Source organism: Barbus barbus, assembly GCF_936440315.1.
Source record: "Barbus barbus genome assembly, chromosome: 21".
NCBI lineage: Eukaryota > Metazoa > Chordata > Actinopteri > Cypriniformes > Cyprinidae > Barbus > Barbus barbus.
In genome coordinates, this window is record NC_136749.1 from 30,601,609 (window position 1) to 30,626,242 (window position 24,634).

The following is a 24,634-nucleotide window of genomic DNA, read 5'->3' on the forward strand; positions in this document are numbered from 1 at the left end:
GTTCTGGAGATTCTTTTGGAACGTAAAACCATTTTTAATAATATTAAACATATATATATATATATATATATATATATATATATATATATATATATTTAATAAAATACAAAGATGTTATTTTTTCCACTTAATTTATCATGATATATAAATAATGTCGGTAGGTAAATGATAATAAAATGTAGACGCTCAAAGAAAATACCGGTTACAGTCTTCCGGTCACGGATGGCGTTTCCCTAGAGACGGATGTAAACATTGTGATCAGCACCTGCTCAGGTGTGCGCAGAGAGAGACACCTGTTCATACATCGATCAGCTCAGAATTTACGACATGATTCTAAAGGACGACTATATGATCATCATCCGGGGATCCCAGCGGAAACTCTGTTTATTCGTGTAGGTGAACTCCTGTTTATAAGCGTGTTATACGTCTGTTATAGTTTTATTAAGTATATAAGTATATGATATGGTTTACTGTAGTGTTATGGCGCAGATTCTGTATATTGTGTGTGTGATGCTGTGGTAATTGTGTGTTTTAGTGACACTCTAGAAGACTTAATGAATGATTCATTAGTGAAGTCTCTGCCATTAAGCTACTGTCCTGCTGCTGACGATCAACTGTATTTCAGTTTCAACATTTATTTTATTAACCTGGATTCTTGAAAGTCAGTTATGGGTCATATAATTTACTTTACATCAAGTTTAATAAGAATTCGCGTGGAATATTTCATAATAAAGCGAGGGGCGGGGCTACGGGTGTGTCTGATTGACAGCTTTCCCACCCAGTCAGATCTATGGAAATATTATTTTTTTAATAATACAATTTTATAGTTTAAATTCTGAATTAATTACTTTAAATGTAACGTGTGTTGTCATGTGTTTCATTAGAACTATGTAATAATAACAATAATAATAATACTAATATGCTAATTAGTGTCTTCAGTTGCCAATGTACTTCTCGCGCCTAAAGTTCTGTCAGGATTAACGGCTCCCTCGAATGTTTATCATAAAAATGACCAGAACAGCGATCTATACTAACACAATATCTGGATTATTACGAAATTATCAACATCTTTAGTTCAAAACACCTTGTTTCGAACAGATATCAGTCGTTTAAGGTAAGGTTAAGGTTATAAATATCGATGTGCGGTAATGTTAAGAACGGAAGCCTGTTTTCGTCACTGAATGTAAAAATAAAAGTAACGTTAATTACGACTTTTTACCTCACAATTCTGACTTTTGTTTCCTCAGGATTGCGATATAATCGAGCAGTTGCGAGAAAATAGTCAGAAATGCGAGATATAAAAGAGTCTCCTTTCTTTCACGCACGTTATCTTCATTAAATTCTTCTAAAATGTTTCTAACGATATATTTCTGCCTCATCATTTGACCAAAGTTGACTTCGGATCGCTGTCAGAAGTTATTACAAACACGATTAATAGTAACGTTTAAGTAAAAGTGTTGTATTAATCTGATTAAATCTGAGGAATAAATTAGTAATTTAATTATTGGATTGTTGGACTTCAAATCAGTAACGAGCTGTTTTATGGATAGTAACTGTAATATTTTTACTAAAAAATCTTATTAGTAATTAGTTACATTACTAGTTACTGCAAAAAGTAATATTATTACTATGTGTAATTATATTATTACTGTATTATAATTACTGCCCAACGCTGTTTATGGGGACACTTCTTGTGTCCTCGTAAACCAAAAGGATTATAAAATATTTTTATGAAATTTAAAATTTGCCAGTAGTTTCCAATACAGTACAATACAGTTTGTACAGTAGAAAAACCATTACGCCTATGGAGAGTCCATGCATACAAACCAACATGTGTGTGTGTGTGTGTGTGTTCAGGTTGGGCATGATGTCTCCTCTCAGCTGTGATCTACACTGAGTTCATGGCCTCTGATGGGTCTCCAGTCAGAGATGCTCGAGAGAAGAAGAAGAAGAAGAAAGCGGAGCGGAGCGGGACGGACAGAGCTGATGTGGAGGAGACAGATGCTCAGCTGGAGATCCAGAGACTGACCGCAGCTGGACATGCAGCGCTGCAGAGCAGAGACAATAACGCAGCGCTGCAGAGCTTCAGGAGCGCTTTAAAGGCTGCCACTAAGGTACCTGACACACTCTGAGAATGTGAAGAGTAAAAAAAAGAAAATAGTGTGATTATGATAATAAAATAATTTGATGAGAATTACCAGTGTGCAACATCAAGCAGCATAGCAGACTGTTTTTGTACAGCTTTTCGCCATCCATTCATTTCATAATGAAAGGGTTAGAAGTAACATGGGTTGAGAAACCATTTCATGGTTCCTTGTAAAATGTACTTATATAATCTTTAAAATAAACTTAATAAACTTTTTTTTTAAAATCATAGTATAAATAGTATCAGTATAAATTGGGTCTTTTTACAAGAAACTAAATAAATTGCTTTTAAAAATTACAGGATGGGGTCCCTCACACATAGATGGATAGATTTGTGAATCGTAGACATCTAAAAGATTAAAAAACTCCTGGTTTGGGTCATTCAGCTTTCGCTCTTCTGGTGCCTGCCATTAAATGACCAGTCGAATTCTACTCATTTTATTTTAGTAAACCCTTTATTATCAGAAAATTTGGGTTTTAGAATAAATAAATCAATGACCGGTGAATAAGTATTTCTACATTGACATTAGTTACTGAAAACATCTGCTTTTGCTGCATCTGTCATATCAGACACAGAAACACAGAGTAAAGCCTCATGATTTGCTCTCTTCTTCAGCTCAGAGAGAAGAGGCTGCAGCGCACCTGTGCGTTTAATTTGGGCGCGGCGTACGTGGAGGCGGGCGAGCCTCAGAAGGGGCTGGATGTCCTGTCACGCACACAGCCGGGCGAGAGAGGCGAGCGGATCGCAGACCTGCAGTTTAACCTGGCCACGGCCCACAAGGCTCTGGGGGACCGAACGCAGGCGGTGAGACACTATCTGCAGGCTGCGCAGCTGTACCGATCGCAGGGAGACGCCGCAGCCGAGGGAGACACCTGTGTCAGACTCGCACACTGCCATCTGCTGGGAAAGGTGTGTCATGATTGTTATGGTCTATGTCACATGAACCCTGATTGGATTTAATGCAATTTGCCAAAAGTCAAAACAAAAACAGTAAACCTTTATCATAAATGATTCTCGTGCATTGCCAAAAAAAACCGAACATGAACATGATTTTTTTAAACTAACCGTATTTGCAAAGCATTTTTTCCCCCACAAACTGTACATTATATAAACAGTATTGCATTTTCAAAACCGTTTTAAAATTTTAAACATTAGAAGTGTGGAAAATGACTCATTCTGTGTGCTTTCCTGAAGCTGAAAGCTCAAGTAGAAGCATATGCTCACAATGCCAAGATCATGGGTTCGATTCCCAGTGAAATTAACAATAACATATGAATAGATACAAATGTACAGTATGCAATCAGTGCAGTGTAAATTTATTTTGGATAAAATATTATGTTAACTTGTTTTATTTCAGCTAGTTTCCAAGGCAACATTTCTCATTTTCATCAAGTTTAAATTGATGTACTAAAATAACTAGAACTGAAACTTTATTTACTCACTTTTTAACGCCATGCCAGCATCAAGGCTATTTTCACGGTGATCTCTGAATAAATTATACAAGTTTTAGGGATGCACGATATTGGATTTTTGCCGATATCCGATATGTCGATATTTTTCGACTCATTTTGGCTGATACCGAGACCGATATATGTAACCCGTGCTGGCAAAATGAGTCTGAATGCACAAATTTAAAAAAATAGGTTCTTTATATTTTCACATTTTCCATTAAAATACCTTCCAAATGATATATGACTTGTTGGAACTGAGCTACAGCTGTTTGAAGGCAATGGAGGCAGCAGATCTGATTTCGAGAAAAAAATCAAGTTAAAGATTCCAAAGCAAAATCACCAAGCAACGTTGCATATTTTCCTCCAATTCTTTTCTTAATAATAATGACTATATTATTAATCACAATATAGCTATTTTTATTTTATCTTTGTTATTAAAATTAAGAACAAAGATGCAAATAAACAGCAGTTTAATCAAGAGCAGCGAGCGATTCCGTCTTTTCTTTTAATGTTTGATTAACATTGAACAGATCTACGTATATTAAGACCTACTGTAATGCATGGATCAAATATAATGTTACACATCAGATTTCCCCCCAACCATTAACTAGACGTTTATGAAAGACATAACAGATTATGATTGTGTGAATCTCGCTAAGACATATTTTGCTATAATGTACTTTATAAGGGAGATCACGCGCTCACGGAAAGGCACACGCTTTGCAAATGTCAGTCAGTGCGATCATTTTGTTTTATCAGCATGGGTTTAAAAATCATATTTCACTGGTTTGGACTCATGTCATGGAGAATTCGATATGAATATTCACAAAGCTGGAATGCTGCACTTTGCAACAATAGACTTACAACTTGTGGTGAAATGCAGAGAAAAAGGTACTCCTCTCAGAAAACATACAAATAAAGATCATTTTAGATGTTTAATTACTATTTGTAGCACTGGGATCGCTAAAAGAGGGCTTCAAATTCGACCAAAACTGACATTTTTCACTTCTTTTGACTGTATAGCTCAAAATTAGTCTGTGCGCATTCACACTCATTTTGCCAGCACGGGTCACATATTTCCTTTTGTTTGGAAACAACACAAAGTCTCTCCTGTGCAGAAATTATAAGCAAAATATTTGTAATTTTGGTTAGTTTTTAATAAGAACTTATTTGTTAGAATTAAATAAACAATAGGCCCTATTCACATGACGTCACGCAACTTCCGTTTTGAGTCGAAGCAGGGTATTTTTACTTCCGCCCGCATAGTAAAGCGCTATCGCTACCAGTATGGAGTTCAACCAGACACTTGTACATCTGCCACAAATACGATTAAAGGATGACTGCAGCTTTCTACTCTCGTCCTCATTCAAGACGAGGCGTCTGGCATCTCAAATGAACTTACCGAATACCTATCAGCGAGATTTGCCGCTTGAAGTCGAGGGAGGAGTTGTGAACGGAGAAGTTGTACTTTCTGATTTCTGCGACTCTTGCGCAGTGTTTGCTGTCTTTATTGCTGTTAGATATATTTGTCAAATACGTTTTAGATATTTGCATGTGGTAACAGAAAGACTATACATTCAATAATTTATGTACTGCTTAATACAGCATCTGTATGTAGAAGATTACTCAACATAAGCCTGTACTATTTAAAAAATGGGGTCTATATTTTTCCACTTTATTTTGATAAACATGACACAATTTAATTCATAAATAAATAAATGGGTCATTCTATGGAAATGTCCATTTTTCTGTCCCTAGCCTTTACAGAAATATTACACTTGAATATATATATATAAAAAATTTCTTTATATTTTAAAATGAAACAATGTTATTTGAAAAATTACACCTTATTGAGCCATCAATGTGGCAATATTTGTTTTTTAATTAATTATAAAGAATTCCAGGCACCACAAAACTGCTTGTCCCCACAGCAATGATGAGCAGCAAGTGCTTTATTTTGAGGTCAAATATATATATAAATGCTGAATAAATATGATAAAATATATAATAAAAACGGTGGTCCCATGGAGTTGTGTCACTGGTGTTATACCCTTCAACAAAAATAATTTATTTTGAAATAAACATGACATCACTTGACGTCCTCCTTCCTATTTTCTAAACATCTATGAAAAAAGGCCCATGTTATGTCCACTGTTTCTTATTCTTGAACTGGATAATACTGGGTTTCTTTTCAGACCACTTGCATTTATGGATGTGAAACTTGTAATATGAGAATATTTATTATAAAAAATATGACTTGTGTCCATGCAATTTTTCCCATAGTAAAAAAAAGAAGAAATTATGACATTTGTCTTTTTTTATTGCAGAATAACAACACTTGCATGAACATTTACAGTGTACTCACTATTACGATATTAACAGCAACTGAAATAAAATAAATTAATAAGTGAAAAGATTTTAAGTAGGCTATATTTTGTGTGGAGACGTAAACGTTATCATACAAATCTGAACTCAAATCTATAACATTGCTGCAGGTTAGCCTCCAACCATCTAAAGCAAAGATGTAGAATAACGTTCGCAAAAGAGCCCGACATCAACATTATTAGTCTTAACTCTTAGCATACGTCTTTACATTTCAAGTTGTTCCCGCATTTTCCCGAGAAGTCTCCGGTGTAAAGGTATAACGGAAGTACGGATCCACTGCTTTGCAGAAAAGCGGAAGTTAGCTGACGTCATTGTGAAAAGGGCCTATAATGAAGGTTTTTTGACAGTACATTGAAGCTATGAAAATAACTGTAAATAAACTATATATCAATCGCTGCATTTTGTTTTCCCCCAGAAAGATGCAGTTATAAAAGACATTTCAGACGTACACTAGACAAAAATTATAAAATACATTCAGGTGATACTTTTTTAAATAAATCAGTTAAACACACCTCTGAATAAAACCTTTGTTTATTTACATTAAAAACAGTACAATCCAATAAAAAAATGGTTCACAGTCATTTTAGTTTGGCAAGTAAGGCATGATGTGGTTCTTCACCTTTTAATAAGTGTCCCTGTGTAAATCTTGTATGACCTAAAAGACACCTTGTAAAATAAATAAAATCTATACATATGAAATTTTTTATATTTTATTTCAGTTAACATTGATCTTATTTCAAGTATTGTTTTTGTTATGGTTTTAGATTTAGTTTTAGTTAACTATAAATGTAACAAATGTAAATACCCTCAAAGTTGATAAACTGACATAAAATATTATAAAATAAATATATTTTTTGGTTCTGTGCTGCTGCATTGTAATAAATGAGTTTTCAAAGATGTAAATAAAACAAAGATTATTATTAAAGATCATTTCAGTCATTTCTAAAATTTTACGTTTAATTCAGTGTATTACTTGCCATTTTTTTGCAGTTATTTGTAAAAATTCACTAGCAATTTCTGAGTGAAAACTGTTTCTAGATAAAAAAAATTCAGTGTGCCTTTATCCATGAAATATGTAGGTCAAATTGACCCGCAAACATCATAATCGTCATACAAATGTTGTTTGCTGCATGTTCATGATCATAATTGTGAAAAAGTCACCAAATATCAAGAAAAAAATGGTGAACCAGAATTTCTGGCATCTCCAAACTTGATAACAACATAATATAAGATTTGTTCTAAACCTTTAAAACACTGAAGGAAGGGCAATAAAACTGTCCTTATAATTAATTCGGTACATTTTATTCACTCCAAACAGCTTCACATACAAACTCCATTCAAACTTTGATTCATAGATAATTTAAGTTTTTGTATGGAGCTGATTTTGGTTTCTTTAAACATAGTTTTTTTCTTAAATAATTTGAGATTAAAATGTAAAACTCTTTGAAAACTGAACTGCATGTCATCATTATATGCGGACTGGCCACTGGTCTGAACTGATTTCTCTTGTATTTCTGTGTTTATTTAATCCAAATGCATGAGCTGCAGGTGTATTTGAGCCGTTTGTTTTCTGTGTGATTCAGGAGTGGGACGAGACTGCAGCGAGTTTCCAGCGAGCCGCTGAGAGTTATAAACTAGCGGGAAACGCGTCTGCAGCTGCGCTGACGCTGAAGGATGCTGGGAAACACATGCTGCAGAGCGGCCACAGCTCCAGCGATAACATCATCAGCGTGCTGACCGACAGCCTGGAGATGAGCGCGAATATAAGCGATCAGCAGACGCTAGGTAACACTCTCGCTATCACTGCTGTTCAGAATGATCGATTAGTGATGTTTATTGAGTTCAGCATCATTAATACTCACTAAAAACTTAAACACTAAACGGGTGATGAACGTACGCTGATTCAAGTTTGGTAGATTGTCTCAACATCCTGCTGACAATATAAAAAATGTTAGATCAGGAATATTAGATCCAGTTCCAGATGCCAGATCCTGTCAGAAAATATCAGTTTTGTCTGGTACCCAAATCAGTGTTTTACTGCATTTTGTCTGATACCCAAAACTGTATTAACAGTCATCTATCAAAAAAATTTGAGTGAGAAAGCCAAGAAAGAACAGAAGCAGGAGACGAAGTAATGATCAAAATGAGCAGAGTTTATTAAATATGATATTGAATAATCTTAGTTGAGTATTTTTCAATGCTCAGGCTAATCAGCACAAACACAGTTTTTTTATACAAATTGCTTCACATGAATATCCCATCCTATAAAACCTCTGGGATATTATCTCTTATTTGTGAATACAAACATTGAATGAAACTCCACAATTGTAAGATTAAACAACAGCAAGCATAATACGTAAAAAATACAATAAAATATAAAAACGTTATAAAAATGATATAAATCAAATCACGAATTACATAAGACAAATGACTAATTATTATAAATATAATGATACATGCAAAGTTTTGACACACTGATGAGTTGTGGGATGTGTGTAAAAACTTTCTATTATGATTCATTTTGATGCTCTTTATACATTACATAAGTAATTCTGTTCAAATACACACGCAACTGTACATTTTATAAACAGAATTGTAAGTATTTTTGACATTTTTACAGTTTAAAGGGTCATGAAACCCCAGACTACTTTTTGTGAGATTTTAGCAGAGGTGTTTGTGTTGCCCATCATAGAAGACAGTGTTAGCATCCGTTAATTTGAATTGTTGGAGAAAACTGGTTAATTTTAAGCTTTTTTGCGCTATTTTCATCTTCCGGGTTTAAAATCTACATCGATGACGCGTCGGTCTCTATTAAAGTATTCATGAGACTGCATGTTCTTATCCAATGAGAAGTCGCTTCGCTTAATTATTCACAACAGCATGTGTTGATTTGCTATGACAGACACTCCAGATTGTGAGATGACATCGCGCACATTAACTGAGAGAAACATTCATGGATCGAAGGAGAGTGTTTGTTTTTGCTTTGTAATAAGCGTTCGGCACAAATGCGATTAATTCGATTCATTCATTCTGTGCTTTCCTGTAGCTCAAATAGTAGAGCATGGCGCTAGCAACGCCAAGGTCAAGGGTTCGATTCCCAGGGAAAGCAAGAGCTGATCAAATGTAAAAACTGTAACTTGAATGCAATGTAAGTCGCTTTGCTAAATGCATAATTGTAAATGTCATTCATTATGCCGAGTTCACACCGCATGATTTTCAAAGTCATCAGATCACTGTTTTCACACTGCACAACTATCTGGGGTAGCATTCAGTCGCTGCTGTGTTCACATTGCATGATGGATCGGCGACAGGAGGTTACACACTGCATGACTTTACAAGAGGAAGAATTGCCGACAACTCTGTCTGGTCTCCAAACTACAACCAAACGCACACGAGAAGCGATAAGATAATGACGCAAGATCACGCTGATATTATGGTCTAAGTCCTCCCCGAACACACAATAATTAACAAAGATGACTTGTTAACAACATACTTCTGCTGGGAAATTTTTATATTCACAAATCTAAGTAGCCTACTTGAAAGTGAAACCAACATTTTGTGCATTTTATAATGAGTTTATTTCTTAAAGCCTATAAAAGCCCTCAAAGTGATGAAAAATAAATATTTTGTCCTTTATAGAAGAATATTATTTACAGGAAAAAAACCTAGCTACTTCTTCAGCTTCATGTAGCCTACCTGTTCTGAATATTCTAATGCAAAAATGTAGGCACGTTGTTTGTTCATAACTAATCGCTTTATTGAAAAAAAAAAAAAACCTCACTGAACTTCCCGCTGCCCTGTATCTTGCTCTCTAATTGGCTGTAGGTCATCGCCGATGTATTTTTTTCAGTCAGAACTCATTTTTAATCGCTGACAGGTCCAGATATTTAGCATGCCAAATATTTCATGGGCGTCTGTGACACATCGGCGATTCTCTCAGATTGCGTCTTTGATAATTCACACTGTGTGATTGTCACTCGCGTGAACGAGCACCGATTTCCCTCCGATATCAGGCATTTGTCGAAACCTGACGGCGAGTGAAAAATCGGGCTAAAATTGTGCGGTGTGCATTTATTTGTGTTTTTAACTCGATGGGAGTGTCTGAACCCGAAGCTGTGTGTGTGGTCTCCCCTCTTCCCCCATGCTTGCAGCGCACCACCCCACCTTTTTAGCATTTGTTTTTAAATTTGGAGAGAACTAACCAGTGATGAAACAGGGGGTTTCATGAACCTTTAAACAGAAGTGTGGAAACGCACTTGTGTGTTTTCCTGAAGCTCAAACAGTTAAAGCACAGTGCCCGCAACGCCAAGATCATGGGTTCAATTCCCAGCCAAATGAACATGCATGAACTGATAAAAATGTATGCAATCAATGTAGTTTAAATTCTTTCAGATAAAAGCGTCTGCTAAATGCATAAATACTTTCAAATGGTAATATACATAAAAAAAAAAAAAATTGGTTCAGTGCATCTGCCTTTAACATATGAAATACTTTTATGAATTTATCATATGAAAAACACCATTTCTGTCCTCACCTGTGTTTCAGGGAAGCTGCTGAGTGACGTGGCTCTGAGTTTCTCTCAGATGAGGCTGTTCTCTGAGGCGTCTGAGTGTTATGAGCAGGCCCTTCCTCTGGTCTCCTCCAAACCGCACAGACTGGCTGTAGTTCTGCAGAATCTGGGCGCCGTCTATAACAATTTGGGTCAGTACCAGCAGTCCCTGAGATTCCACAGAGAGGCAGCAGCGCTTCACGGTGAGACACACACACACCTCAAACACAAAACACTAGAGTTTACATCAGTTATGTGCATGTAGGTGGCCAATGCAGCAATGCATTTTCCATCCAGAATTAATATGCACGCAGTTTGTTGAGCTCATAGGAATTGAGAATTTACATGGAAAATTCATCTGTCACCACAGAACTACTAATGTAAATTACAAAATAGCTCAAAATAGCTTTTTTTTTATGGTTTAAATTTTAATTTCTGTTTTAGTTAATTATAATAACCCTGTCACATATGCAACAAAATGTAAACCTGGTCAGCTACTAGATACAACAAAGTGATTAATCTGAAGGAGGCAATAACACAATACAAAGTGCAATTTTTTACATTTCTGAATAAAATGATAATTTAAAGGGGTCATCAGATGCACATTTTACACAAGTTGATATGATTCTTTAGGGTCTTAATGAAAAGTCTATAGCATACTTTGGTTAAAATTTCTCAATGTAGTGTAAAAAACACCCTTTTTACCCTGTCAATATCAGCTCTGTTTTCAGCACGCTGTTCTAGTCCATGTTGTTTTAAATGCTAATGAGCTCTGCTGACCCCGCCCCTCTCTTCCGTGGGGTGACGAGCCGCAAAACTTGCTAACTAGTGCATATTAGGAATGGCGATTTTGCAAAGATTCATAAAAACCCTTATACTCACTTCTTCTGTAGATGAAGCTGGATCACAAATGATTCGCGCGAACATAGATGCATTTATGTAGATCGGGGATCGGCGCATTCCTTTCAGAAATGAAAGTGACATTAATCCTCTGCGTCTTCAGCGGCTCAGATGTCGGGAGTAAATGACGACTGCTATGTTCATTATTAGAGCCAACAACTAAACACTTCAATCGCTTAATCAGAGACATTCTTGTCTTCTGCTGCACCAGAGTCGACACAATCGCAGACGCACTGTTCACAGCTCACTCAGGGCGGGTCTAAGGTAAGACGTTCTTGTCAATCAACTCTCGTGGGGGGGCCTGTACAGAACGACGTCATTTTTACAGGAACCTCAGAACAGCCTGATTTAAGAAAGGGGATTTTAAAATAGGGGGAAAAAACACTGGGTGGATTTTTATCATTGTAGGATGGATGGGTACACACACTTCTAACACTCATTTATGTTCAAACAACAACAAAAGTTAATTTGGCATCTGATGACCCCTTTAAAGCAGGGCGTTATAATTAAATATATTTTGTAGTCAATGATGTCTTATAAAATCACATTCTGCTAATTCTTCAAGGTAGTGTAATAATGTCTGTTGATCTGCTGCTGTTATGTTTGGCGCATGTGTCATCATGATTACTGTAATATCCTGTGAGTGAGTGATGTGTTGTGTGTCCCGCAGGCTCTCTGGGCAGTCGCGGAGCTCAGGGTCGCTGCTTCAGTAATCTGGGATTTGCTCTGGTGGAGCTCGGAGAGCTGGAGGAGGCATGGGAGAGTTACCTGCACGCACAACAGGCCTTCAGAGACACCGGTACTGAACCACTGACACACACACGAAAAAAAATAAATCACTGGTTCAAACAGCCTGTCTTTTTTTAAAAACAGCGATGCACCGGCCTTCTCTGTCGTTGAGTCCTGTAGCAGAGCATCGGCGTGTTCTCCGTGGCCCGCGTCGCACTGATTCACACAAGGCTGTGTAACGCGCTCTAATATTCTGAGTCATAATGAGTTGCTTGTGAAGATGTTATCGGCTTCCAAATTATATTATATTAATCCTGAAATTCAAACATCAAATGCTGTTTTGCTCTTTATAGTGTGTGAGTGGATAGAGCGCGCCCGCCGACTCAACACAGCAGCAGCGAAGCGCGAGTAAATCATCATCTCCTTATCTTAAAATGCGCATTTTATCAAAAGTTAACATGAATGAACATAAGAAAATAGACTCCTGTTCACTGATCGTCATCATCTCTCACGTAACGACACATGTTGCAATGGCGAGAAGACGCCAACAGCTTGGTATGCATGATATTTGTCCTTGTTTTAATTTATGTCGGAATAAAGATCATTCTCTGAAAGTTTTTAATCTTTGGAGAGCTTTTTTTCTTAAATAAAAACAAAAATAACACTCTGATTAGATTATTTCACAATTAAACGTTAGGGGGAAAAAATTATTTGGCTATTATAGAAAGCGGAGACATTTCTCTTTTTATTCAGAAGGCACAAAAATGAAAGCAACTCAAAATATGAAGTGTTAAGCAACATTAAATTTGTTATCCAAAAAATTCCAAATTAATTCAGATCAAGTGAACTTCTTTGATTGTTTGAACACGTGACTGCGCGTTTCTGTTTGTTTTGTACTGTTATGCGCAGCATAGGCCTATTTCCCACGCATCGGTACAACACACACACACGCATACAATGAATTAAATGGTTCGGTGAGCGTTGTTTAAATATGGACCGATGGCTGAAGCGAAAGACAAGTTCTGATGATCCAGATCACGATCCAAAGAAAAAAAAGTGTCTGACCCCGAAAAGCTGACAAGCAGCCAAACTGAAGCTCCACAGAAAAATGAGGTGAAGCAGTGAAAGGATAAATTTCAAACGAACTGGCTAAAAATTTACCCTTGGCTAGAAATAAATGATGGAATAATGAGCTGCTCAGATTGTAAGATGTACAGCAGTACACAATTTACCAGCCAATGCTACAAAACATCTACATTAATTAGACATGCCAATGGAACGGGCCATTCAGCAGCTTTAAAACAAAAGAAAGAAGCAGAAACATCCAAAAATGCTATGGCTAATGCTATCCAAACTGCACATCTGCAGGGAGAAGAGGAGTTAAAGGGATTGCTTAAAACTGCTTACTTTCTTGCAGAAAATGAACTGGCCAATTCAAAATTTCATAACCTTGTGAAATTTATGAAGGAGATGGAGTGTCCTTCTTTCAAACATCTGAAGATAGACTCAAGCTATGGAAGCTATCTTAATGACAAAGCATTGTCAGAAATGCATCAGGCTATTGCAAGTACACTTTGTGATGACATTGACAAAAGTGCCCTAAAAAGTTTCATTCTGGATGAGTCCACTGACATAAGCAACAGCAAACGACTGATTACATATATAAGGTACATCGAAAACAACAAAATTCAAACAAAGTTGTTTAGAAACTCTGAAATTATGGATGGAAAAGCAGACACCATTGTTGAGGATGTGAAGCAACTGCTAACAGAGAAGAATTTAGATGGAAGAAAACTTGTAGCAGTCTGTACAGATGGTGCTGCTGTTATGACAGGATGCCGTAAAGGAGTTGTTCAAAAACTCAGAGAGGACTACAATTAAAATTAGACAACCTGCTGAAACACTTTTCATCGAATGTGAAAGTGCCAGAAGCTCACCAGGAGTTCACAATGCTGAAGCAAGTCATGGTCTCCTGTGATTCATATACTTCACTGTCCTTTCAGCAGTTTGCAGAGACTGTGTTAAGTGAACATAGTCATGTTTTCACTGAAATGGAGAAGCTCATTCAGACAGCCATGGTCATACCAGTTGCAAGTGTGTCATGTGAACGTGGATTCAGCACACAAAACAGGATCAAAACTAAATTCAGAAATTCAGTGAACAATACAAGTCTCACAAATCTTATGGTCATTTCAGAGCTTGGACCTTCTCATGAACAGTTCGACTTCAACAGAGCCATCATCAAATGGAAAGAGATGAAGAGGAGGAGACAGAGGAAAGAAGTCACAAAGTCACAAGCAATGGAAAAAAGTGACTAAAATTGAACTGAAACATGAAAGACAGTGAAACTGAGATACATTAATAAATAGTTTAAAGAGAGTTCTTAACGTTAATTTGAAGGAGAGCATGACGTATTTTGTATGAAGTTTTGAAAAAGCAAAGAACTGAACTGATCTGAAACCCATGAAATACACTGAAATTGAGAGACCTTAATATATAGTTCTTAATGTCAGTTTGAAGGAGAGCATGGTGTATTTTGTATAAAGTTTTTTTTAAAAACAAAGAAATTGAACTGAAACTGGAATACAGTGATTCTTAATATATAGTTTTAATACAGTTCTTAATGTCAATTTGAAAGAGAGCATGGCAAATTTTGTTATAATTCTTTGAAAACTAAGATACATTAAAAACTGTAGACATAAATAAATGAAGATGATTAATTTAGCCCGATGTGTCAATTTATCCCCCCCCCCCAATAATCTTTAAATCCCCCCCCCCATGTGACCCATGTAAGGGGGGAGTTCCCCCCCAGTTTAAAAACCGAAACCCAGGCCCTGCGATGTAGTCAAAAATGAAAAGGTTTTTCCCTTGCGTTTTTAAAAACTTTCACGTATACACAACAACTTTTTCGAAATCATTTGCATTTACACATATCCGCAAAAACGGCCAAAAACGCTGTATTACGTATGCCAGGCCAATAGTTGGCGCTACCACCTTGTTAGTAAACAGTACCTGTAGGGAAGTGATGATTATATGATGTATATGATGTGTCTCTGTTGTTGGTTGTAATATTGGTGAAGTAAATTCACACTTTGCTGAAGAAGCGATAGAAAACTCTTGAGCAGCAACAACAATACAATGTACTCCGCCATTGTTGTGTATATTTGTTTGCGCTTGCCTTTTAAATCGACACGTACTGCATGTCTACATACCTAACATGTACTACGTACGTGCATGACGTCACCGTTTTCAAAGATTCCTGTATTGGGTGTTTACATGGAAACAATATTGGTGCCGTTTTCAAAAACTTGCACTTTGAAACCCGTTTTCAAAAATATGCGTTTTCAGTCCCCAAAACGCCATTGTCATGTAAACAAACAGTAAAAATGCACAAAAAGTTTCCCATTTTTGGCTGAAAATGTCGTGTACACAGCCCCTCAAACACACACAAACAAACACTGACATAAACGCACACTCTTGCCAGTACTAAACCACTGACACACACACACACACACACCAGTACTAAACCACTGACACACACACACACACACTATATACCCACATATTTAAGAAAATAAAGAAATTAAATAAAATTGACAAATGCATATAACAACATTTCAATAATAAACTTATAAATGAAAAAAATAAAATAAAAAGCGATACTTCTATCCCTTGCCGGTGTCCCTGCCCGATGGAGTCGCACGGTAGAGTTGATGGTCTTCACACTAAGAGGGCTTCACACAACGACTGCCGCGACCGCTGCCGCGGTATAATAACCTTTTTCATACCAATCCAACAAGTCACCATTTCAATTCAGCTGGACCCACTTTCCTGTTTATCAACTAAAAATGGCCAAGCAAGTGCACACACTGACAAGATACGTGATACAGTACGAGACCAAACGCGATTTCAGCAACTCTCAACACAGTAAACAAAATAAGCCAACACAATATACCAAATGCTGTGCAAATTAGCGTAGTCGCAAATAAAGAAATAAATAAGCCACGGTACGTTGAAAAGAACCAGAGGCTAAAACATTTTGGTTCGCTAGAAGTTTTGATAGACCTGGTATTGCGTGTCTCCTAGTTGAGGGTTCCAAGTCATCTTTTATTTCCTGAAGCAAATTAAAAATAACATGGCTTAGCAAATGATATGATATGCAAACTGTGTTCTTCTGGCATTCAAAATAAATTAATGTGTGGAAAAAAATCCTCTTCCTTCTACCACGTACTCTCTGTTCTCTGCGGTGCCTCTCCTAGAAACAATAATTGCAGCCATTTCAAGTGCAAAATAGTTTAAGACAAGCTGTTTTGCCACAATTTTTGTGAAAAGCCGTTCATGGTCAAATTTGATCAGGTTTGAGGATAACCTGATCCAATTTTGATAAATGTTACTCAGAATCAGTACTATCAAGTTCACTGATTTAACCCTTTAGGCGCCATGGATTTTTGGAAAAAAATGCTGGATTTTGACATCAAGATTTCAAAAGCTTGTGGCTTGAAAGGGGGTAAAGATAGAGATCTACTGTAAATTAGAAAAATGTTGAGCATGACCGAAAGTTTATGTGGGGTGTAAATATATGAATCTAATTTGTATATTATGACGTCACCATGGGGCGGCCATCTTGAATTTCATAATATTCAGGAAATAGTAGATATTGAATTTATGTTTGAACTTGTTTGCATGTTTTTTTTTTTTGTCTTTTTATCCTCATTTCAAATGATCAGAAAAGAGGAAACCAACAATAAAACAGGAGAAAGTACTCAATTATTACTTTATTTACTATATCGTAGTAAAACGCATGTGAAGAGTAGCCTACTTTTTGATCAGTTCATCAGTAATATTCAGGAAATAATAGATATTGAATGGATGATTGAACGTATTTGCATGTTTGTTTGTTTTTTTATCCTCATTCAAAATGATCAGGAAAAGAGGAAATCAACAGTAAAACAGGAGAAAGTAGTAAATGATTACTATATTACTGTGCCGTAGTAAAATACATGTGCCTATTTTTGATCAGTTGACTAGCTATCTGCCCATTCAGGTATTTAAGTGACACAGTTTATAGTTCTTGAGAGTATGGTACCTCATTGCATGTCACAGCACACAGACCTACCCCGCACTGACTGCCCTAAGAGCTCTCACGATCAGAACAAAAACGCAATCTGGCCGATCATCAGCACCACAGAGCCAGGGGTGCTCAGAGAGCAACAGCTCTCCTATGGACACTATGACCACGTTCACCCCGGCCACCCCCATCCCTGTTGGGCAAAGAAATGATCACTTGTTTGTGCTTCGTGAACACTCGCCTTGCACTGCGGCTCCATTGCGCTGCAAAGATGTACCAGGAGAATCGGAGAATAGCATTTGCAACATCCTCACGGTACAACTTTTTATTACCCATTCGGCGATTTTCTCACAATTTACACGCTATGAACTGAACTGCTTCCGCATCAATGACACGATAGTTCACTTGCTCTGCTATTTCCTTGAACACTTTGAATAGGAACAGGACGTAATTTTGGTCTAGAATCGAAGTACTACATGTCTGCCATCTAGTGGTAGGGAATACAAATGAGATATTACACCATATTCATTGCGACACCTGTTAGTGGATGGGATATACAAGGCAGAAAGTGAACAATTTTTCCTCAAATTTGATGTGTTAGAAGCAGAAAAAATGGGCAAGCCTAAGGATTTGAGTGAGTTTGACAAGGGCCAAATTGTGATGGCTAGATGACTGGGTCAGAGCATCTCCAAAACTTCAGGTCTTGTGGGGTGATCCCAGTCTCCAGTGGTCAGTATCTATCAAAAATAGTCCAAGGAAGAAACAGTGGTGAACTGGTGACAGGGTCATGGGCTCACTGATGCATGTGGGGAGCAAAGGCTGGCCCTTGTGGTCCGATCCAACAGACGATCTACTGTAGCTCAGATTGCTCAAGAAGTTAATGCTGGTTCTGATGGAAAGGTGTCAGAATATACAGTGCATCACAGTTTGTTGCATATGGGGCTGCATACCCACAGACCAGTCAGGGTGCCTATGCTGACCCCTGTCCACCAACGAAAGCACCAACAGTGGGCACGTGAGAACTGGACCACGGAGCAATGGAAGAAGGTGGCCTGGTCTGATGAACGACATTTTCTTTTACATCACATGGATGCATTTATCTGGGGAACACATGGCACCAGGATGCACTATGGAAAAAACGCAAGCCAGCGGAGGCAGTTTGATGCTTTGGGCAATGTTCTTCTGTGAAATCTATAGTAAACCCTGTCCTTGCCCGTGTTTCAGCGTGCTGTTGAAAGCGCATCACGGTGGGAGCTTTCTCTCTCTCTGAGGTGTTCAGCTGGGATCAGGACTTGTCTTTCTGCAGACCAGTCAAGTTCTTCCACACTGACTCAATCAATCATGTCTTTTTGAACCGTGTGTTATACACAGATGCACTGTCATGTTAGAATAGAAAAGGGTTCTGTCCAAACTGTTGCTATAAAATTAGAAGCACACAATTCCGTAGAATATCATTATATGCTTAAACATTAAGATTTGTACTCATAGAAATTACTAAAGTAGTCAAACATGTTCATTAGAAGGGGGTGCCAATACTTTTGGCAATATAGTGTATAATTGGGTTACAAGTCTGACTCTATAATCATTAGGCCACGCCTTCTGGTATTCCCTACTTGTGACAGGAGGGAATGCCAGAAAACACGTACATATACTTCCTGTCTCTCTGTTACATGGCTGTCTGTCTCTCTTATCACAGACGACCCGTCTGGTCAGTGGCAGGCCTGTGAGGGTCTCGGTGGGATCAAACTACAGATGAGAGACCCGGGTAAAGCCGCCATGTACTATAAAGATGCCCTTCAACTGCTGTGCAAATGTCAGGTGAGATCGCAGCATGATTACCATTTTCTAGAATACAAGTCAAGTTTTATCATCTGAAACCTATATTTTTTAAAGCAACTTACAATGCAGTTAACATCAAGCACACAAAACCCACTCAAAGCCACACATCTGTATTGGTGCTGGATATTATAGTTCAACGATGTTAACTGAAGTAAAATAAAATATTTAAAAAGGTATTTATTTCAACTATTTTCCAAGGCACCATGTACTAAAATAACTAAAACTGAAACTGCATTGAAAACGAATAAAAAGAGACTAAACTAATAAAACTGACAAAGACGCACAGCAAAATTACTATAAATTTTACAAAAATGAACATGAAAGCAGAAAATATAAAAAATTAAATGTAATTAAAAAAATTAAGAAAAACTATAATAGTATTTAAGTGATACTAAAATAACGCTGAATGCGAGAGGAACATGAGCACAAATTTATTTGTAAAGTTCATTTCCCACACAGTGCTTTGTTCAGTCTGGCCATTTTTAATAAATGTTTTTTATAATGAATGCTACTGTAACTTATGTTTGGTTTATACGTATATTTTCTATTCCTGCTCTTTTCTGAATACAATTAATGTAAAGGATTTATTGTAGAGTGAGGGTAACTTAAATACATCTTTATAGTGTTTATGATTGTACATTGTTTTACGTACAGGTATTTTACATTATTTCTGAAGGTGTTTTTTCTCTTAATGCAATTTTTACCCAGTGTGAATTATTTTCTGGAAAATACAGTACACATGCTAAAGATGTGTAGTGTTTGAATATAATGATCAGTTGTGTGTTTGCTCTGCAGGATGTGTCTGGTTCAGTGCAGGAGCGTCTGGTCAGTGAACTGAGTGAAGCCTTACAGCAGAAGCTGCTCCTACAGCAGGTCAGTCTGTATGAATATTAAACATGAAACATTCTCTCAATATCTCACTACTAGTGCCGCACAATAAATTGGAATAAAACCAAATTGAATATGGATTAATGAAATTATTAAATCACAAAGGCTGTGATTTAATTAAAGGTGCAATAGGTGATTGTCTTGAGAAACATTTTTTGTTAATAAAAACAAGGAATGTAAAACAAACATTCAAACTCTTCCGCACTAAGTGAAAAACCTTCCAAAACACCTAATTATTGCACTACTTCACCCCCTACTTGCTTTGACCATCATAAACCAAACAAACAGAACTCAGAGGTCCTACTTTCAACTGATTAACCAAAAACACACTCTCTCTGCTCACATTCTCTTTACCATCACAGCACTTACTTTAACCTTCTGTTTAAACTTTTAAAATGAAAACAAAACAAGATTTTAAATGATTTTAAAACAGTTAAGAATAGAAAATGATAAACAGATGAGTTTTGAGTCTTGATTTAAATGTGGCTAATGTTTTAGCACATCTGATCTCTTCTGGAAGCTGGTTCCAACTGCGGGCCGCATTATAGCTAAACGCAGACTCCCCTTGTTTTGTGTGAACCCTTGGTGTTTCTAACTGACTCGATCCTAATGATCTGAGTGGTCTGTTAGGTTTATTTTCAGTGAGCGTATTAGCAATGTATATACACATTTATATATTAGTAATAATAACAATCATAAAAAGTAATAATAATAATTATTAAGGTTACACTGATATATAATCACATAATTTTTTGCAGCAAATCTGGAGGTTTTTTAAATTGCATTTTAAATCACAATTGCAATTTATATCAGAATTTATTTATAATTGATATATTATTGATATTGCCAAGAGTCACGGCCAAATTTTAATTGAATTTTAAAATCGCAATCACAATTTTCATCAGAAAAATTGCAGACTTCTTTCCTGAAATCATGCAGCCCTACTTGCTGTTCTGTGACATTCATCACAGTCTGACGACAGACGATGTTATCCATTGTCTCTCTCAGAGAGGACCAGCATCACAGCGAACCATCCCAGAGAGACATCAGACCCGACGACAGCTGTGGTAACACTACATAACACTCACCTTGTCATCAGATGGTGCACAAGTGTGTTGTTGAGTGAATGAAGCTGTAGGGTGTTGAGAGACATCTTCTCTCTCATGTGTCTGCAGGACGACGGCTGTGAGGTCTGATGTCCAGCAGAGGAGGAGAGAGATGCTGAACAGAGAGAACGCACCCTGTAAGAACGGAACACACATTCACAGCTGAGAAACACACTATACTGTCAAAAGAAGAACAGATTTACCGTTATTCTCCTGTCATTCTCAGCAGACAGGATGCAGCACAACCAAACCATCACCTCATCAGAGACACACCTGCGGCAGGAACAAGAACAAGCTGACCATCACAACACACTCCCAGAGGCCAACAGGTCAAAACACACACACACACACACACATACATGTGTTTAATCAGTCATCAAAATGAGGACATATCATAGATGCCTAATGTTTAAAATGATCTTTTCCCAAGAATGAAAGTGAACAGCCTCTAAAAACAACAAACACTTTCCTTTTCACTTGTATTGAAATAATCTGAAAATGCAATATGAACCAACCATCTTCCTCTACTTGTCACCAACAAAAGAGAAGCTTTAAGGCACGGTGGTTTACAATCAAAATAAAAGTTTGATGGTTCAATATTTAAAGAAATTAAGGCATATTAGTATTGTAAAAAAAAAACAAATCATAATAAAAGACCTACAGACAAGCACAGGAAAAGTTTAATTCACAATTGCAATTTTTATTAGAAAAAAACACAATTAGTTTTCCCTAAATTGTGAAGTCCTACTCACTATACTCAATGTAAGTTTGACAGTTTAATGTTTGACAATTAAACAATTAAGACTATAATTAGTACTGTACATTTTTTAATTTTTCTTTGTTTTTATACTTTTTATTTTTTCTATTTTTTAAATAATTAAATATTATTATAGTAATATTGTACATTTTGTATAATTGTTAATCATTTAAATTATATTATTTAATAATTAAACATTATTATAGTAATATTGTACTTTTTGTATAATTTTTAACTTATTTATACAGCAATAATAGTAATCATAATAATATAATTTATTTCTTATTAATATTATTAAACAGCCATAGAAATATAAAATCACAATTTTTTAGGCCAAATTGCACAACCCTACAAACAAGCAAACCTGGATTTCTTTCTCTTAAAAAAAAAAAAAATAGCATTTTAAAACAGAATGGCCATTTTTATCAAATTTTATATTAGATTTATTAGAATGAATATATTGCGCTACATATAGTCATTTAATATATTGCAGCTTTTACATTATAAAACTTTTATTTGAAAACATGTCTCTGAGTCTTCATACTGTTGAATGTGATCGTCAGGAATCTGAATAACACGTATAATAAAGCAGAGGTGAATCAGCAGATCCTCCCATCAGACTCTTCAGGATCACCAGCACACGGTCAGTCTGAACAAACTCACAAATATCAGAGAATATAGAGAGAAGTCTTCAAACAAATGATATCTGACTTTACCTTCATAGGTGATGTGTCTGCTGCATCTGTGAAGCCGAGGCCGGTACAGATGAATGGGTATGAATCCGTCTCATGTAATTTATGTAAATGAATGTATTAGAGTGCATAAATCTTGTGCTGATCATGTTTGTAATGAAAGACAATGAATTATTTCACAATGTAAATGTTTCAGCAGACTCCCATTGGTCAGGAGCACAGTGACTCCGCCCCTCACTCAGCCTGACAGCCATGAGGCCACGCCCCTGATGAGGAGACTGAAGTCCAGATTCTGCACGGTCATGTGACATAAAGGATAATATCTCCATAGACATGAGGTTTTCTAGTTTTTTAGGAATTGTGTTTGCCATGGCGACGCTTCCAGATCACAAACACAAGGATTCAAGATTAAAGATGAACACAAAACTAAAGCAGGAGCTGAACTCTCCAGAGGAGCTGCACCTGCATTAGTGGACATCACGTGTCTGAACATATTTTCTATTAAAAAGAGATATTTTAAAGGGTGCCCTGAGCTCGTGATGCCAACTGTGTGATCATAAATCATGTATTATTTCATGCAGTATTTCTGGATTTCAGCAAGTCAAATGTCTTCTCATTATCGTCTCATTTCAGTCTCAATACATTTTCACTAATTTCAACATCCTGAGTGAATCCACCTGCCTTATCCAATATTAAAGCACCTACTGCACTGATAATATCAAAATACCTTTTATATCAAAACTCTTTAACGGTCAGTAAAGTGATTTTCCATAATGCTTTCCATGTCCAAAAAAGACTCTTTACCAATTTAAATACAGTCAGTCTGAGATTTCTAGGTTTTTATTCTTAAAATGATATGAAAGCCACACTGTTCCTTGTAGCAGCCTACAACATAACATGCTTAAAGTATTACTTCATTTCTTTTCGACTGAAGAAAGAAAGACGTGAACATCTTGGACAACATGAGGGTGAGTAAATTATTGGGAAATGTTTATTCTGGAAGTGATCAAACAGTAGTGTTAGTGTTCCTCACAGTCCTGAATGTGATTTATATCACAATAAATAAACCTAGGTAAGTAATAAATACTCTTGTGTTAGAATTTAAAATGTGCCATGTCGCGAAATATTTAATACTGTATGTTATTTTCCGCAAACTTACCGGTTAGTGCTCAGGTTTGGGTTGTAATGGTAATTATTGGTGAAAAGCCACTTGCTAACTTCCGGCACACTGACCACGCCCATTCTATACAAAGACACGCCCTCAAAGACACGTCAGCCAACCCGATGCACGCTGCCTATAAACTTTGAATGTTTTATTGAAAGTAAACTCTATTAAATGCAATTTACAAATAATCTAATACCATTAAATAAGAAGTCTGTTTAATGAACATGAAAATTCATTCAATTAAACTTGAAAGTGTAATTGTTTTTACACTTTCATTTGTTTTGCTTTACGGAGAGCTTGCTTAAATTGCCAATAAGAGACTAATAAATACAACTCTTATTTTTAATCTTTCAAATGAGTCATTACAAATGTATAAAAATTGATCTGAGATTAGGTATTAAAAAAGACAAAGACAATGGTTTATGTGTTCACATAGATCAACCAAAACTAAAGTCTCATCGGCCTGTAGTGGCAAACCACTGATTCATGCAAAAGAGTACAATACTAGCAATAGTGTGCAAACACATATGTTCAAGTTGACTTACGTTATCTTAAGCATTGGCATATACTCACAGAGACATTTCAAAATGATGTAACAAAGCCTTGTTGACTAAAAACAGGCGACTTCCAGTTTGATACTCGCTCCGAATCACTTGGATCGAAACAAATTATTTGCGAAGGTTTCAAAGCTTCACAACACAGAGTTTCAAGAGCATCCATAACTACTGAAGAATACTGATATTCCATTAAAACGAGTCCAGATACACTCAGTCAAGGGTGTAGGTTTGATTTTGGCATTGGTGGGGACATAACAGCAGATAACAAGCATTTAATTGTTTGATTAGAATTATTGCTAGGGACAATTTAGTATAGTGGCTGATATTAGCAGGGACATGTCATAGCAGCTCTACAAATTCTGCACCTTTGCAGTCATGAATGATGAAGATACAATGTCCAGA

The 24,634-nt window shown here is 36.5% G+C and overlaps 1 protein-coding gene across 7 annotated transcripts; it reads left to right on the forward strand.

Moving 5' to 3' along the window:
* Positions 1–211: 211 nt before the first annotated feature.
* Positions 212–23,338, forward strand: LOC306887718 (tetratricopeptide repeat protein 24-like). 7 transcript variants are annotated; one of them, XM_079445697.1, is made up of 14 exons: positions 212–392; positions 1,858–2,114; positions 2,762–3,055; positions 7,566–7,767; positions 10,528–10,734; positions 12,102–12,230; positions 18,925–19,046; positions 19,863–19,940; positions 20,964–21,022; positions 21,131–21,198; positions 21,288–21,390; positions 22,382–22,461; positions 22,543–22,591; positions 22,710–23,338. In XM_079445697.1, the coding sequence occupies exons 2-14, from the start codon at positions 1,902–1,904 to the stop codon at positions 22,816–22,818; spliced, it is 1,713 nt and encodes a 570-aa protein (XP_079301823.1). In that variant the 5' UTR covers positions 212–392; positions 1,858–1,901; the 3' UTR covers positions 22,819–23,338. The 7 variants fall into 7 exon arrangements, with proteins under 7 accessions (XP_079301823.1, XP_079301821.1, XP_079301820.1 ...); XM_079445695.1 differs by having other exon boundaries at positions 22,707–23,336; XM_079445694.1 differs by lacking the exon at positions 212–392 and adding an exon at positions 840–1,114 and having other exon boundaries at positions 22,707–23,336.
* The last annotated feature ends 1,296 nt before the right edge of the window (positions 23,339–24,634 follow it).